This window comes from Gigantopelta aegis, chromosome 13, assembly GCF_016097555.1.
Source record: "Gigantopelta aegis isolate Gae_Host chromosome 13, Gae_host_genome, whole genome shotgun sequence".
Lineage (NCBI taxonomy): Eukaryota > Metazoa > Mollusca > Gastropoda > Neomphalida > Peltospiridae > Gigantopelta > Gigantopelta aegis.
In genome coordinates, this window is record NC_054711.1 from 10,807,887 (window position 1) to 10,822,508 (window position 14,622).

Sequence of the window (14,622 nt, forward strand, 5' to 3'; positions counted from 1 at the left end):
AACAATATTATGATTTTGTCATTTTATTTAATTAAACTATACTGGTTGATTAATTAGCCATCACTCGACCATGCAAGTTCACAATGACCTTGACAATAAGCTCTGTACATGGCTTTGAATTGAGTTTGAATCAAAGTTAGCACTGAAGAAAAGTTGGTTTTGGCCTATAATTCATACTGTAAAGATTTCAATAATTTCTTTTCACATGGTATTTGACTTGTCATATATAACTGCTCTTAAATATGGTATTATATATAGGCAACCTGAACTAAGGTTTTAATAGCAAATTATTTTTATATTAAAAAATAGCATGTGCCAATAGTGGGTTAATGTTTTTAGTTTCCATTAACATAGTTAATTTTTCATGTATGAAATTCTGAAAACTCAAATTTGTAAAGAAGTTGATTTTTATTGTCATTTTAACATATTCATAGGGTGTTAAGTTATATTTTAGACAAATTTGTAGTTTTATGCAAAATTTGAAGTAAATTTGAACAAAAACTTTACCAAAAACATAATTAAATTTGTTGTCACTATTGTGCCTTCTGTTCTTATTCATACATAACAATAAGGTTGTTAAACATATACTTAGATCTCCAGATCATTTTTTTGTCTGCTTAATAATCACTTAGTTAGCGCTCATGAAAAGCATTTTGAGTTTATACTAGATTCAGAACCAATTGTTTTCAGATTTGATTATCTGCCTTGGATTAAGTTGATAATGTATTTTATTGTTAAAGCTGTATTACCTAATGTTACTAGCTAAATAAAATGCTGGATTACGGATTGTAGGAATACAACCAATATACATATTGTATTCATCTGGATTAGAAAATAATGCAAGGAAATAGATGTTTGGGTAATTTTGTCATTTTTAAATAGCTTTTTTCAGTAATTAATCAACAATAAATGCGTAAAAGCTGCATGCTAATTCCAGATATCACAATTATTAAAACCTCCAACTACAGTAGGCTATAAATAAAATATAGTCAGGAATATTGGTGGCTGCCAATGGTTTTGATGGTTCATTATGAAAATTAGCATGGCCGATGGCTTTCAAATTCCCACACCTAGTAACTTGAAGACACCCACACCCAGCATACAGGATTTTCTCCCAACACTAATTTTCAGGACATTAAGTCTTTACTTCATACAGGTACAGTCATGTTTGTGTTTCCTTCCTCAGACAGTGTATTTTTTTAATACTGATATTTCTTTGATGTGCCTGTTAAGGTCTTCATAATCTAGGGGTCAATCAAGTGCATGCGTTTTAATGGAATTCTTTAAAGGGGTAGAGGTACTCTGACTATCTTTGTTGTCTCTACATATATACCTGAGTACACACACCCAACTGAAAGTAAATATCTTCAAGAGTTTTATTTTAAAACATTTTGTTGTTTAATATGACATATTGCATTTGTACAAAACTGTGTGCAATATATATGCCGTTTGAGGTGTACATTATATTAGGTTGTATTGTAGAAACAACAGTTTCAGTGAGGTTGTCAGTTTATGTCAGAATACACCAGATCCTGGTTGTCATAAAGACACATAGCTGGACACTTTTTGAAAAATGTATGTTATCAGTATAGGTTGTACTAAACCAAATAACTTCCGGCTGGGTCAAAGTTCGAGGTGCACCCAACTTTTGATAGAGAAGTGAACACCACAAGTCCTGTGATTGGCTATACATGTGAGTGTGTTGGTTGTAAAAAAATAATAGTTTCATCTGGGTAAAAAAAAAAAAATGCAATTTTATTTCATCTAGTACCAATGTGTCAAGTAGCCTTGTGCTTGAAACATGTATGGGGTACCTGTAAAAAAAGTACTCAAAATGTTGTGCGGAACTAGGGTAGTCATAGACGCTACCCGTTATCTCAGAAACGAGCAGCTTGACCCCCACTTTTTTTCTGATTGATTTTAAGTGTGAGGAGTGGTAGTATTTATATCTGTAGCGTTTATGTCGATTGATACGCTGCAGGTAGGAGTTTTAGCCACATATGTTACTATTGTCGTCTATGGGATTTAATTTGGTAGTATACACCCTATAAACCACAAGGGCATCCCTTAACGTGTCTGTCTGTTTGTATACTTACAGATATACACGTTTGTACAGGGAAAGAGAGAGAGAGAGAGAGAGAGAGAGAGAGAGAGAGAGAGAGAGAGAGAGAGAGAGAGAGAGAGAGAGAGAGAGAGAGAGAGAGAGAGAGAGAGAGCGAGCGAGAGAGAGAGAGAGATTATGACATAATCATGTGTGTCATACTGATCTTACGAAACGAGCGTCAGGTTCTTGTATTGCGAGAGGATGGTAATACATGAAACCTAACACGAGTTTTGTAAAACCAGTATGATTCATACGCGAGTGTAATAGTTTCTTTATTATCCGTATTATCCCTAATATTTATTTTATGAATAACAAGATAGGATCATGTTAAAACGTTTCAAACGTAACTAGAAGCAGATGACAAAACGACGTTATTTTCCAAATTGACGCCATTTTGGTTAGCGTCTATACAGATCCAAAACTGGGGAACCTGTATTAAGTTATGATGTCGCTTCCTAAAATTATGCCATTTATTGTACACGACAAATAATTATAACACGTATTATATACTGGTTAAATTTCCCTGAATATCTGGAACTCTATCGATAATAAATAAATATTCCCTTGGACCCTTGATATATATATATATATATATATATATATATATATATATATATATACACACACAGTCAAACTTCGATCACTCCACCTTCGATCTCTCGAAAACTTCGATCTCTCGATCTGAAGCGACGGTCCCGGCCGAGTTGCTATACAAACTAGTAATAACGACCTTCGAAAACTCAAACTTCGAAAACTCGATAACCTCGATCTTTCGACCTAATTCTTTCGTCCCGCCATAAAGATTTAATAGAGTATGCACCTCTAAAACTCGACGCGTGTGGATTGATCAAACAGTCATTGCCGACAGTATTTTAAAGACGAACGTATTGTCAAACAAGCGAAGGATTAGGGTGATAATTACAGAACAATAGATCGCCGACTAAGCGGATCGAAATGATACTATGTTTGGTAGTCGGTGTTCCTCCATGGTGGAAAGCCTCGCTACGTAATACCTAATTACAGACACAGTCTGGTTAACTTCAAAGAACATTTGTAACAATTGTTAGCGCTGTTTGTTTTTGCTCTCAAAGGCGTGAATCGTGTCAAACTTTAGCTTTTCTATTTATGTATCAGTTAATGTGTATCAATTACTAGTCATTTAGTTATGTTAAAAATTGATACATCACAGATCGAGCAATTTGGGGAAGAACCCGGTAATGTGGGGTTTGCCAGATCGGTTTTAAAAAGTTCTGCTTTCTTGTCATCCAAGAAGTCTTGCGTAGGGTCCAGAAATGGAGGGTGGGTGGCCAGATTGAAGAAAGAAAGTAAAGGTGCGAAGCGTAAATAAGTTTGTGCAAAACAAATGTACGTATAGTGTTATTTGGCATTCAGTGTTTTATTAGTTAGTTACGTTTCGCCATGTTTTGACATCTGTAAAATACGTCAACGTTACTTTTTGTTATTTATATAATGTATGTAAATGCCTTCTTTTTGGGGTTTTTTTTCTTATACGCCCAAGCATATATTTTAAATTCATCTGGGTGATCGTTTTTGTTTTATTTACTTACTTTTACAAGATACGCAAAATGAATGCACGACAGGCGTCGAAGATGCCAACAGCTGCGGTGGGGTGGGATGAGATGGGGTGGCGTGGGGTGAGGTGACTGATATATTAATTCGCCTTTCAACTGGGGATGCATACTTTTTAGAGTTCAGAGGTAGGCCACTATCAAGATATTTGTGGATTATCTGCTACAACCCATAGTTTGACACCCAATAGCCGATGTATTTTTCGTGTTGGGGTGTCATAAAACATTCATTCATTCATTCATTCATTCACACAGTATAAGTACATTACTATTACTACTACTACTACTACTACTACTACTACTACTACTACTACTACTACTACTACTACTACTACTACTACCACGACTACTATTAACAATGATTATAATAGAAGTACTAAATATATAATAAACTATCAACATCGACCTGTCATCCATGACTACTATTCATTATTATTTTTGCAGATACATATCGGAGAAACGGTGTTTACATCTACAGCTCAACAGAAGCCAACCAAACGAATACGGGCCACCGGTGTGGTTCAACCACTAAAAACAGTCCTGGTATAACAACAGTTACATGTGGCAGTACAGCCAGATACATCACTCTCTACCGGGAAATACCAAACGGTGAAAGCACAATGGACTTTTGTGAAGTAGAAGTGTACAGTGAGTAAATTCACTGTATTCCATTAATCATTCATACATTTGCATTTTATTTGTGATTAATGTGCCAAATCCAATGGTGTTTAATTTTGTTGGTTTGTAGTTATTGTTGTTGCAGTTGCTGCCGATATGTTTCTTTTTAGGCATGAAACTGGCCTCACGTCTATTCAGTGCCATACTGTTTTTAAATTATTTGATGGACATGTATTTAGTGCAATATGACATCGGTCGATTATCGATGCTAACCATTTGTTTATTTCACAAATAAAAATGCATATACATGTAATAAATTATTCATACACATTTCGTGTGTTATGTTCACAGCGATTAATTTAGAGTAATGAGTGTACACAAAATGACGAAACCTAAACAGTAAATAAAGTTAAAGTTTAGTTTGTTTAACGATACCACTAGAGCACAATGAATTGTTAATAATCCGCTACTGGATGTCAAATATTTAGTAATTCCGACATATAATCTTAGAGAGGAAACCTGCTAAATTTTTCTATTAGTAGCAAAGTAGATTTTATATGCACTTTCCCACAGACAGGTGAGCACATACCACGGTCTTTAATATACCCGTCTTGGTTCACTGGCTGGAACCAGAAATAGCCCAATACAGAGTACGTTACCACTGGGCTACGACCCGCCCTTAAACAGTGAACAAAAACATATTTCTGCACAAGAGTTGATTCATATCATTTAAATGTATCTAGTTGCTTAAATCCAGTTAAATTTGATGGATATGCTTCTGGGCAGGGATAGCAGTCATGATGGTCCAGTTTGACTGTTGTACGACTTACTGTTATGGCCAATAAAGAACGTGGTCCATTCAGTATATTGAACATTGTTCGTTGTAAATGTAAATCAAGAAATATAAATCAATACTTTTCAAAGCCATATTCCTGCAAAACTAATCATTTAAAATGTTGTAGCCTGTGGAAAATGCCATGCTATGGACTGCTATAATTCTAAAGAAATGTTATTAGTAGTGAACGATAATAAGCATGAACATATCTTGTAATTGCCACTTGTTCTATAATGAAATATATCGACTGTGTGTGTGTGTGTGTGTGTGTGTGTGTGTGTGTATATATATATATATCTATCTATCTATCTATCTATCTATCTATCTATCTATCTATCTATCTATCTATCTATCTATATATATATATATATATGTATATATGTATATAGTGAAGCTGTTCAAGACCGGACCCTCTGTAAACCACAATTCACTCAAAACCGGGATTTTTACAGTCCTTAAAACAAGTACATAACGTAACCTTCCTAAACTGGATCCCTCTTAAAACCGGACAATTGTCTTGGTCACATGGGTGTCCGTTTTAGGGTGGTTATATACACATACACCCATAAATACATGCATGCATACATACATAACAGGAATTAAAAGCGCTAATGACGTGTATGTTGATATAAATCATACATTATTTCAGTTTGTTATCCTGGAACCTTTGGTGATGACTGCAGCCAGTTTTGTCACTGCCTGAATGGACCGTGTAAATACTCAACTGGAGAATGTACAGGCGGATGTAAACCAAACTGGAGCGGGACGAAATGTACTGGTAAGACTAGCTTCGGAATTATATCGCCAGTATGTACTGACATGTACCTGTATATAAAACAATTGTAGTAGGGTTGCCAGAAGCCAAAATTTGACCTAACCTTGAACTAGGGTACATACAATGTTTTGTGGTGGTTTTATGTCATTTAGGGTATCCTGAATCAGAAACTGCATGAAGACACTTTGTCATCATTGAGCAATTTTGTTTACAGCCATTTCAAAAACATCTCCCCCAGGCTAAAAAAAATACCGTTTTTTGGTTAGGCCTACTGTGTCATTCTATAATGTCCTATAGGTAAAAAGTTATTAAAAGACCTCTACGTATTTAGATACCTTATATAAACATTAAAGACTAAATAAAAATATATAGCAACATGTAAATGGAGTTTACTTGCGGCCATCTTGGTTTTCAAAATAGCCACCATTGCAATTTTTTTCTTTTCAATACTACCACTCCCAGGCAAAACTAAACTTTGTTTTAAAGTGGTATAAAGGTAGTTGGACATGATTCCATTATCACTACATATACAAGAATATTTGTAACCTGTATGTTATATATTAAAACTATTGTAATATAACAATTTTATTTATTGAGTATATGTCCAAGAATCACTTGAAACAGCATCTTTCAAAAGGAATTTTTACAAAAAATCAATATTTCTTATAAAAAATTGACGAGTAACTATATAAAATCATCTGCATCACATGAATGATATATAAGGTGAACTTTGTTACATATGTAAACGCAGGCATGTTAAAATAGACCAGTAGCTGTCAAATTTCATTGGCTAATATAACGTTTAGGCAGTCACATTTTGCACATTATACATAGTACAGATGAAATAACATATTTAACTTAGTGCTTAGAAAGGGAAGTCTTAATCTAAATCTGATCAATATATTTTTTAAATACTTATATGATTTCTTGCTTTAAATATCATTCTATGCACATCTTTGTGCTCATTCAGTCTTACTACAGATGGTGTTGAAACCATACTCTGTAGACAAAACACTTTACAGTGATTCATGGTCGAATACACTCACGACTATTGTAATTTATTTTGGAAACAGTTTTGTGTTAACGGCAGATTCGTATCGTCACATCACACACTTTTAAATGTTTAAAATTACTTTTATATATTAGTAGATTAACGCATATTTTGGTGAGATTTTATGGGAAAAGGTTTTAATTTGAATACGAAGTCCTTTTAAAATAATCATAAAGTTTTAATTTGCAGCCTCCTTTTTTGAAACATAATTTATACTGTAAAATGTGATATGCATGTACGATGTCATTACTGTTCTTCATCAGTATAATTTCCATCATGCATAGTTTTTTTAGGATTGTTACAAATGTCCGGTGCCATTCATTGTCAGAAAAATGGTGCAAGATAAGCCTTGACATAAACCGTTATTCCTGAGAAGGCATTTTAGCACAGCAGTCACATATCATTACTTCCATAAGCTTTGGTGGAGCACACACCAGTACAATGACTGGGTATGCCATTTATAATTTCCACAGTCAGATATATTTACATTTCATGGGTTCTGCTAGTCGTCAGCTTTCCACATCATGGTTTTAACTTGCTTGATGTGCTCAGTCAATGCAAGATCAGTAGGAAGCAGACTTTTGATTTTGGAGATTTCTCTTTTACTTGTAAATATAGCGTGCTTCAAGTAGTTCATGGACGATTGTATTGTTTCGTCTTGTATAGCAATCCGCTGTTCAGCTGTGATCAGGTCATGAAAGTTTACCTCTTGTTTTGCCAGTGCCTCCAGACCAACATCAACATTACTGATATATATATATATATATATATATATATAGTAAGTGATGGTGTCACATCCTATAACAGCATGCACTGCAAGGGACTGGAGAGATTTGTCACCATCACAAAAACACAGAAAGTGGTATTCTTCTGCTGGAAGTGACACTATTTTGTTCAAATTTACATGACAAAAGCGTACGGTCAAGTGATTAACATTACTGCCACAGCTTAACAAAATCAGCAACACTTGGGAGACCAATCTGATGTAACAGAGACAGCTGCCTCTTTATTAAGGGCTGTATCAGTACTGTTGAAGCACAGCGTTGGTCTGAAGGTACATCACGGTATACATGAACAACAACGGTCTGGCAGTTTGCTATACAAAACGAAACAATGTAACATTTGTATGAAACACTTGAAACACACCATCTACCCAAGTAATAGATTCAAAGGTCGGTCTCCTACTCATCCTGCTCTGGCTGATCACATCAAGCTAGCACATCTATAAGGCATGCTGTGAAAAGCTGCCGATCACAAGATCAAACAGCATACCCAATCATTCTACTGGCATGCCTGCAGTGGTCCACCAGAGCTTATGGAAGTAATGACATGTACATGTACTGCTAAAAATTCCTGCTTCAGGAATAACTGCTCATGTCAAACAGCAGAGTTAACTTGCAGCATTGTCTGCAAATGTATGGCATAGGACATGCAACAAGCATAAAACCATGCATGATGAAAATGACAGTAATGTCATCATACATGAATATGACATTTCACTGTAAAATATATCTCAAGGTAGGAGGCAGCCAATTCAAATTAGGTGGTTATTTTAAAAAGACTTCGCCATTTAAACCCAACCTTTTTTCAAAGAAAATTGGTTCCAGTAATCCACATAACCAGTATGAAGATTGAGAGTGTATGTAACATGATGATTACGAATCTTCCATTAACATATAAAAGACGATAACAGTATTTCTGCACAGATTCCAAAAGAGGTTACAAAAGTCGCGAAGGTATACAGCCATACGCTAAAAACCTTTATACAGCTTCCTTAAATGAAAGTACCTCTGAATCAGCTCAGGGATGTGCACAGTATTGATATTTCAAGCAAGGAACAATACGTATTAAAAAAAAATATGTATTTCTCAGATTATTTAGAGGAAAACGTCCCTATTGTTAACAAAGTTATTTAATCTGTACCGGATTTAAGATGCATAACGTAACCATGCAATACAAACGTTCCATAGCCAATGAAATTCGACAGCTAACGGCCTATGCCTGCATTTACGTATGTAGATAATTTCACCTGATATATGGTACATGTGATTCACGTGATTTTATTAATTTAACAGTTTGGTTTTTGATCAGATAACCAAGATATAGAATTCTTTTAAAAGTATAGCTGGTTATATATTAAAATATTTTTAATATACGACATATCAAAATTGGTAAAATTTTTGGGTCCTGATTCTAAAGTATATTAAAGGGGCTAACCTGGGTTTTCAGACCTAGCAAGACTTCTCTTTGTTCCCATAAGCGTACGTCACAGGGTGGCAGAGGGCAATTGCCCACCGTGTGCTGGGGAAAACCCATCAAATTCGGGCAAAAACAATAGGAATATTTGGGCAGATTGAGCTAGCCTGAAATGTGTCCACCATGTATTTCCATCATTTTAACCACAATCTGTTTAGCAGTAATACAAATATAAATAAACGTTGGTATCCAGATTCGTGCATTTATATTTAATTCTGGCAAACATCAGCCTGTCCCATCAAAAAAATAAATACACATCCTGCTTTTGCAGGTGCTTTTGAACACTTACCTTAAAATGTTTTACATACAAATACATTTGGAATGACCTTTGGTTGCATTTTGTTTTTAATTTCGTTTGGCCGTTGTAAAACATTATAAATGGTTACCTTTGAAATTATTTTAGACAAAAATAGATATTGAGATACAAAACATTGTAATGTCCAGAAATACATGGATTATAGAGATAATCATATTCTAAGCAAGAAAACATAAATAAATTTTAATTTTCATAATGCATTAATAATTTATTTATCGAAAACATTTTGAAACGGCTACAAACTGAGGATGGTCCAATCCCTTTAATGCAAGTATAGACTATTACTCTGGCATAAATGCATGGAAATACTCTTAAAGTATATTATAGACATTAGTTAAAATAAAATATTTAATTTAAAAAAAACTATAACAAAATATCATGTTCCACGCAAGGTGTAAATTAGATTAAATTGGGATTTTTATTTTTAAATCTGTTATTTTTAACTTTCTCCTGTGAAAATCCTCCACCCAAAATGTTACCATTTTTATATTGAACAATAGAGATTACAAATAGTCTTGCTTATGTAGCGAAAGCATGCCCACCTACATGTGTATAACTTAAAACAATAGTTTTATTTGCCTGGGTGCGGTAATATTGTAAAAAGAAAAGTTTAAATGGTGGCCAGTTTGAAAACCAAGATGGCCGTAAGCAAACGCCCCTGAAATGTTGCTATAGCGTTGTTGTTTTTTTTTTTTTTTTTAATTATTCTTTAGTATTTGTAAAAGGTATCCAAATAGGTATGGGTCTTCTAATAATCTTGTACAAATAAAACATTATAACATAACGCAATGGGCCTAACAGAAAAAAACAGTATTGTTTTTAGCCTGGAGTGGTGCTTTTAAAATGACCATAAAAAAATTGCTCAATGATGACAAAGTGTCATCATTCAGTTTCTGAATCAGGAGACCCTAAATGACTTAAAACCATTATAAAACATCGTATGTACCCTAGTTCAAGGTATAACCCTTATTCTGCCAGACTATTGCTGATAAGTGCTTTGACCACTTTGGGAAGAGACACATACATCCATCTAATACACTGTTCTAATGCCAGCGATGCACCAGCGTTGTGTCGATGAAACAAATCGTAACAGTTGCATTACCACAAGAGAACGAGGCAACCAGATGAGTACCAGAAAGTACTTCAGCTATGCAAGGTGTGTATGCGTGTTTGTCTGTGAATGTTTGTGTGTGTGCGTGCGTGTGTGTGTGTGTGCACGTATGTACATGCGTAGGGAAATGTCAGGTAATTATGTGGTTCAGGTGTCGGGATTTGGATTCTCGAGCTTATTCTTTTGATTAAAATACAACCACAGATAGCCTATACACTTACTTACATATTTCATTATTTTTATATTATTTAAAACATTACGTTCTGTACATGTATATTATTATATGTTTAGATAAAATATGAAGTAATTTGTTCAGTGGATTCCCCTCAGGCAACATATTATAGGCATCCTGCATCCATAAATGGAAGACACCTTTGACATCATTAATGCATTAACGTATCTGCATACTGCGATATAATATTGCAAACAGAATATTAATATTACTAAGTTTAAACCACTTTTATAAATAATTGGTGTTTTGTTTTAAAAAAGAATATTTTACAAAATTCGATAACATTAATATGTATATTTTCAGTTTGTGATTTCAGTCACTATGGTGATTTATGCAGTAAAAACTGTTCTAGTAGACACTGTCACGGCATATCAACATGTAACGCCAATGGGGAATGTTCATATGGATGTGATCTAGGATGGAGAGGGACAGACTGTATGGAAAGTAATAAAATAGTTTTGTCTTATTAGACAAGGTACAGCAATGTACAGCTATTGTTTGTGGGCGGAATATAGCCCAGTGGTAAAGCGCTTGCTTGATGCGCGGTCGGTGTACGATCGATACCCGTCGGTGGCTCATTGGTTATTTCTCGTTCTAGCCAGTGCACCACGACTGGTATATCAAAGGCCGTGTTATGTGCTATTCTGTCTGTGGAATGGTGCATATAAAAGACTCATTGTTACTAATGAAACAATGTAGCGGGTTTCCTCTCTAAGACTATACGTCAAAAGTAGCAAATGTTTGACATCCAATAGCTGGCGATTAATAAATCAATGTGCTCTGGGGGTTTCGTTAAACAAAACAAACGTTAACTATTGTTTGTTCTTAAGTGTTTATTTATAGAATTGTTGAAGTAGTGTTTAAATAACATGGTTAGTAAAATAATAAAATATTGCATCGGAATTGAATGTCGGTGAGTAAGTGAGCAGTATGCTTCATTTCATGTATTGTATATTTATGTTCTGGGTCTTCAATAGAATGCACACTTCAATATATCTGTTACTAGTAAAATTATTATTTACCATTCAAAATGATATGAAATATGAAGAATATGTATCCTTGAAATATGAAGGTATGAACCATGTCTATATTTGTGTCATTTCATATAAATCATAGTGCTAAAGCTTGCTAATATTTTCAACTGTTCTGATGACGTTGGTGTTATCATGTTAATGTATATCGTACGAGGTGAACAAATGTTTTAGTAAACAGTTTTCCTTCTAAATATTTCAGAGTGCCCTTTTGGTCGTTATGGAAAATATTGTGCAAAATACTGTACGGAGCGGAATTGTTTGGATAGTTCCCGTTCCTGTGATCGAATGACTGGGGAATGTGCTGGCGGTTGTAACCGAGGATATCGGTCTGTGGATTGTAGCAAGTGTATGTAGTTGATTTGACCTTCCCATGTTGGGTACCGCTGAAAACATGTATCGTTAACTCCACGGTCCCATAACAATATCATACATACTGAAAAAAAAGAAGAAACTTCCGATTTATACATCTAGTATTTGTTGTGCTAAAGAATTCATTGTGTAATGAAATTATATAGGTAGTATTAGCCGTGAGCTGTATTATCAGGATTCATGAATTTTATCGATTATTTTTGCACTGTTAATCGTCGACAACGTGAAACTCAATTTGCACGTGCATGCATGGTTTGACATGTCCCGTGTAGTATTCGGTCAATTTGTTTTACTTGTCTTACTGGCAGTGTTGTCAAGTGAACGAAACCGCTTCAAAATTTGTAAAAAAAATAACGTTTTTTACATTGTAGCATTTTTAGTATGCCAAAACTACCCAATAATTTACGCGAACGGGCGATTGGCATGCTTGATGCTGGCATGTCGACAGAAGACGTTGCAAGGTATGTTGGGAGTTCTAGTCGAGCGATACGAAATCTTCGCGTAAGATTTCGAACGACAGGAAGCACCAACGACTTGCCACGTCGTGGACGTCCGCGTGTTACAACGTGTGGTCAAGAACGCTATATCATGAAAACGCATTTGCGCAATCGATTCCAAACTGCCACTGCTACTGCTACTAACACACCTGGGCTTCATAATAACCGAATCAGTGGGCAAACTGTTCGTAATCGTCTGCTGGAGAACGGTTTACATGGACGACGTCCTTACGTCGGATGCGTTTTCACGCAACGTCATCGTCTAAATCGTCTTAATTGGGCACGTGTACACACTCATTGGATACGGCGACGCTGGAATACCGTTCTTTTTTCGGATGAATCCCGATTTTCGTTACAACGTGGTGATGGCACCATTGGAGAAATAAACGCTATGCTGACTGTTGTGTTCTTGAACGAGATCGTTTCAGGGGTGGGGGTTCTATCATGGTCTGGGCAGCCATTGCCCATGGTTATCGTTCACCACTAGTCGTCATTGATGGCAATTTAAATGCTCAACGTTACCGCGATGACATTCTCGCTCATCACGTCATTCTTCTGTTCCATAACAACGCCAGCATCTCGATTTTTCAGCATGATAATGCCACTTCTCATACAGGTAGAGACACTGTAAATTTTCTTAGGACAAACAACATTGATTTCATTGATGATTGGCCCGCTAAACGTCCTGATCTCAACCCCATCGAGCATGTCTGGGATAGTCTGGACAGACGATTGAGGTGTCGTCCCAACCCACCCGCTAACGTCAACGAACTTCGTCAAGCGCTCATTCAGGAATGGTACAATATTCCACAGGCAGAAATCAACACTTTAGTCAATTCTATGCGCCTGCGATGCACTGCAGTGGTCAATTCAAGAGGTGGTCATACCCGTTATTAAGTTTTTTTTTTTTAACCCCTACCAAAATTTCTCCCAGTTTCTGTTAACCTATGGCCATGATTTTTGCACCAAACGATGCATCATGGAACACTCTTTAAACGCATATATAACAATTATTGCCCCGGTTTGTTTTCATCAAGTTATGTTCAAGCAAAGTTAGCGGAAGTTTCTTATTTTGTTCAGTTAGTAGAACACAATTCCTTAGTTAAAGCTGCAAGAGTGTTATCTTGTATGTAGCAATATTCTTATGGACGATTGTAGTTTGTTTTGTGTTTGTTGTTTTTTTTGGTTTTTTATTTGTTTGGAGGGGGGGGGGGGTTTGGGGGGGGGGGGGTGAAGGCAGGCTAATAGATAATGTAAATGTTCATTTTAAAACTCAGTTTTATATCATGTGGAAAACCCAATGTGAGTCCAAGAAAATATGCTGATGCAGTGACATCAGGTGTGCAGCCACTTGTCATTTCATTTCAATCAAAAGAGGAAATGCAATCAGAAGGGTCGAAAATAGATTAAACGGTATTGTATATTATGAATGAAAGTTGTGTTTTTTCTGCTATTCAGCATGTTCTGATGGAACATATGGCTACAACTGCAGCGCGTCATGTGTTGATCGACACTGCAGTGGTAATCTTACTAATCAAGAATGTGACAGATTCTTTGGCACTTGTACTCAGGGATGTCTGAGTGGCTGGGATTTGCCAGATTGCGCAGTTCGTAAGTTTCTATCACTAAAGCTAAATACTTACAGTGATTCGTTGTACCCTAATTGTGTAGCCTGGCTATGCAGATATCTTTATCAATTTTACTGAATATATCAGCAATTAAGCAGAAATTCTGGTATGAAAACATATATTATGAGCATCATGTTACATATTAAATGTGTTGTAAAATAGTCTATACTTAAACATATAGTATTGTATTGAAATACAGTAGAATTT

The 14,622-nt window shown here is 35.5% G+C and overlaps 1 protein-coding gene across 1 annotated transcript in view; it reads left to right on the plus strand.

Annotated features, from left to right (window-relative positions):
- Nucleotides 1-14,622, plus strand: part of LOC121387118 (multiple epidermal growth factor-like domains protein 10) — a 40,750-nt gene that overhangs the window by 10,021 nt on the left and 16,107 nt on the right. Inside the window, exons 3-7 of the mRNA XM_041518142.1 lie at nucleotides 4,138-4,341; nucleotides 5,796-5,924; nucleotides 11,191-11,331; nucleotides 12,121-12,267; nucleotides 14,246-14,398. Of these exons, the coding sequence (XP_041374076.1) occupies nucleotides 4,138-4,341; nucleotides 5,796-5,924; nucleotides 11,191-11,331; nucleotides 12,121-12,267; nucleotides 14,246-14,398 (774 nt within the window). The remainder of the gene's footprint in view (nucleotides 1-4,137; nucleotides 4,342-5,795; nucleotides 5,925-11,190; nucleotides 11,332-12,120; nucleotides 12,268-14,245; nucleotides 14,399-14,622) is intronic.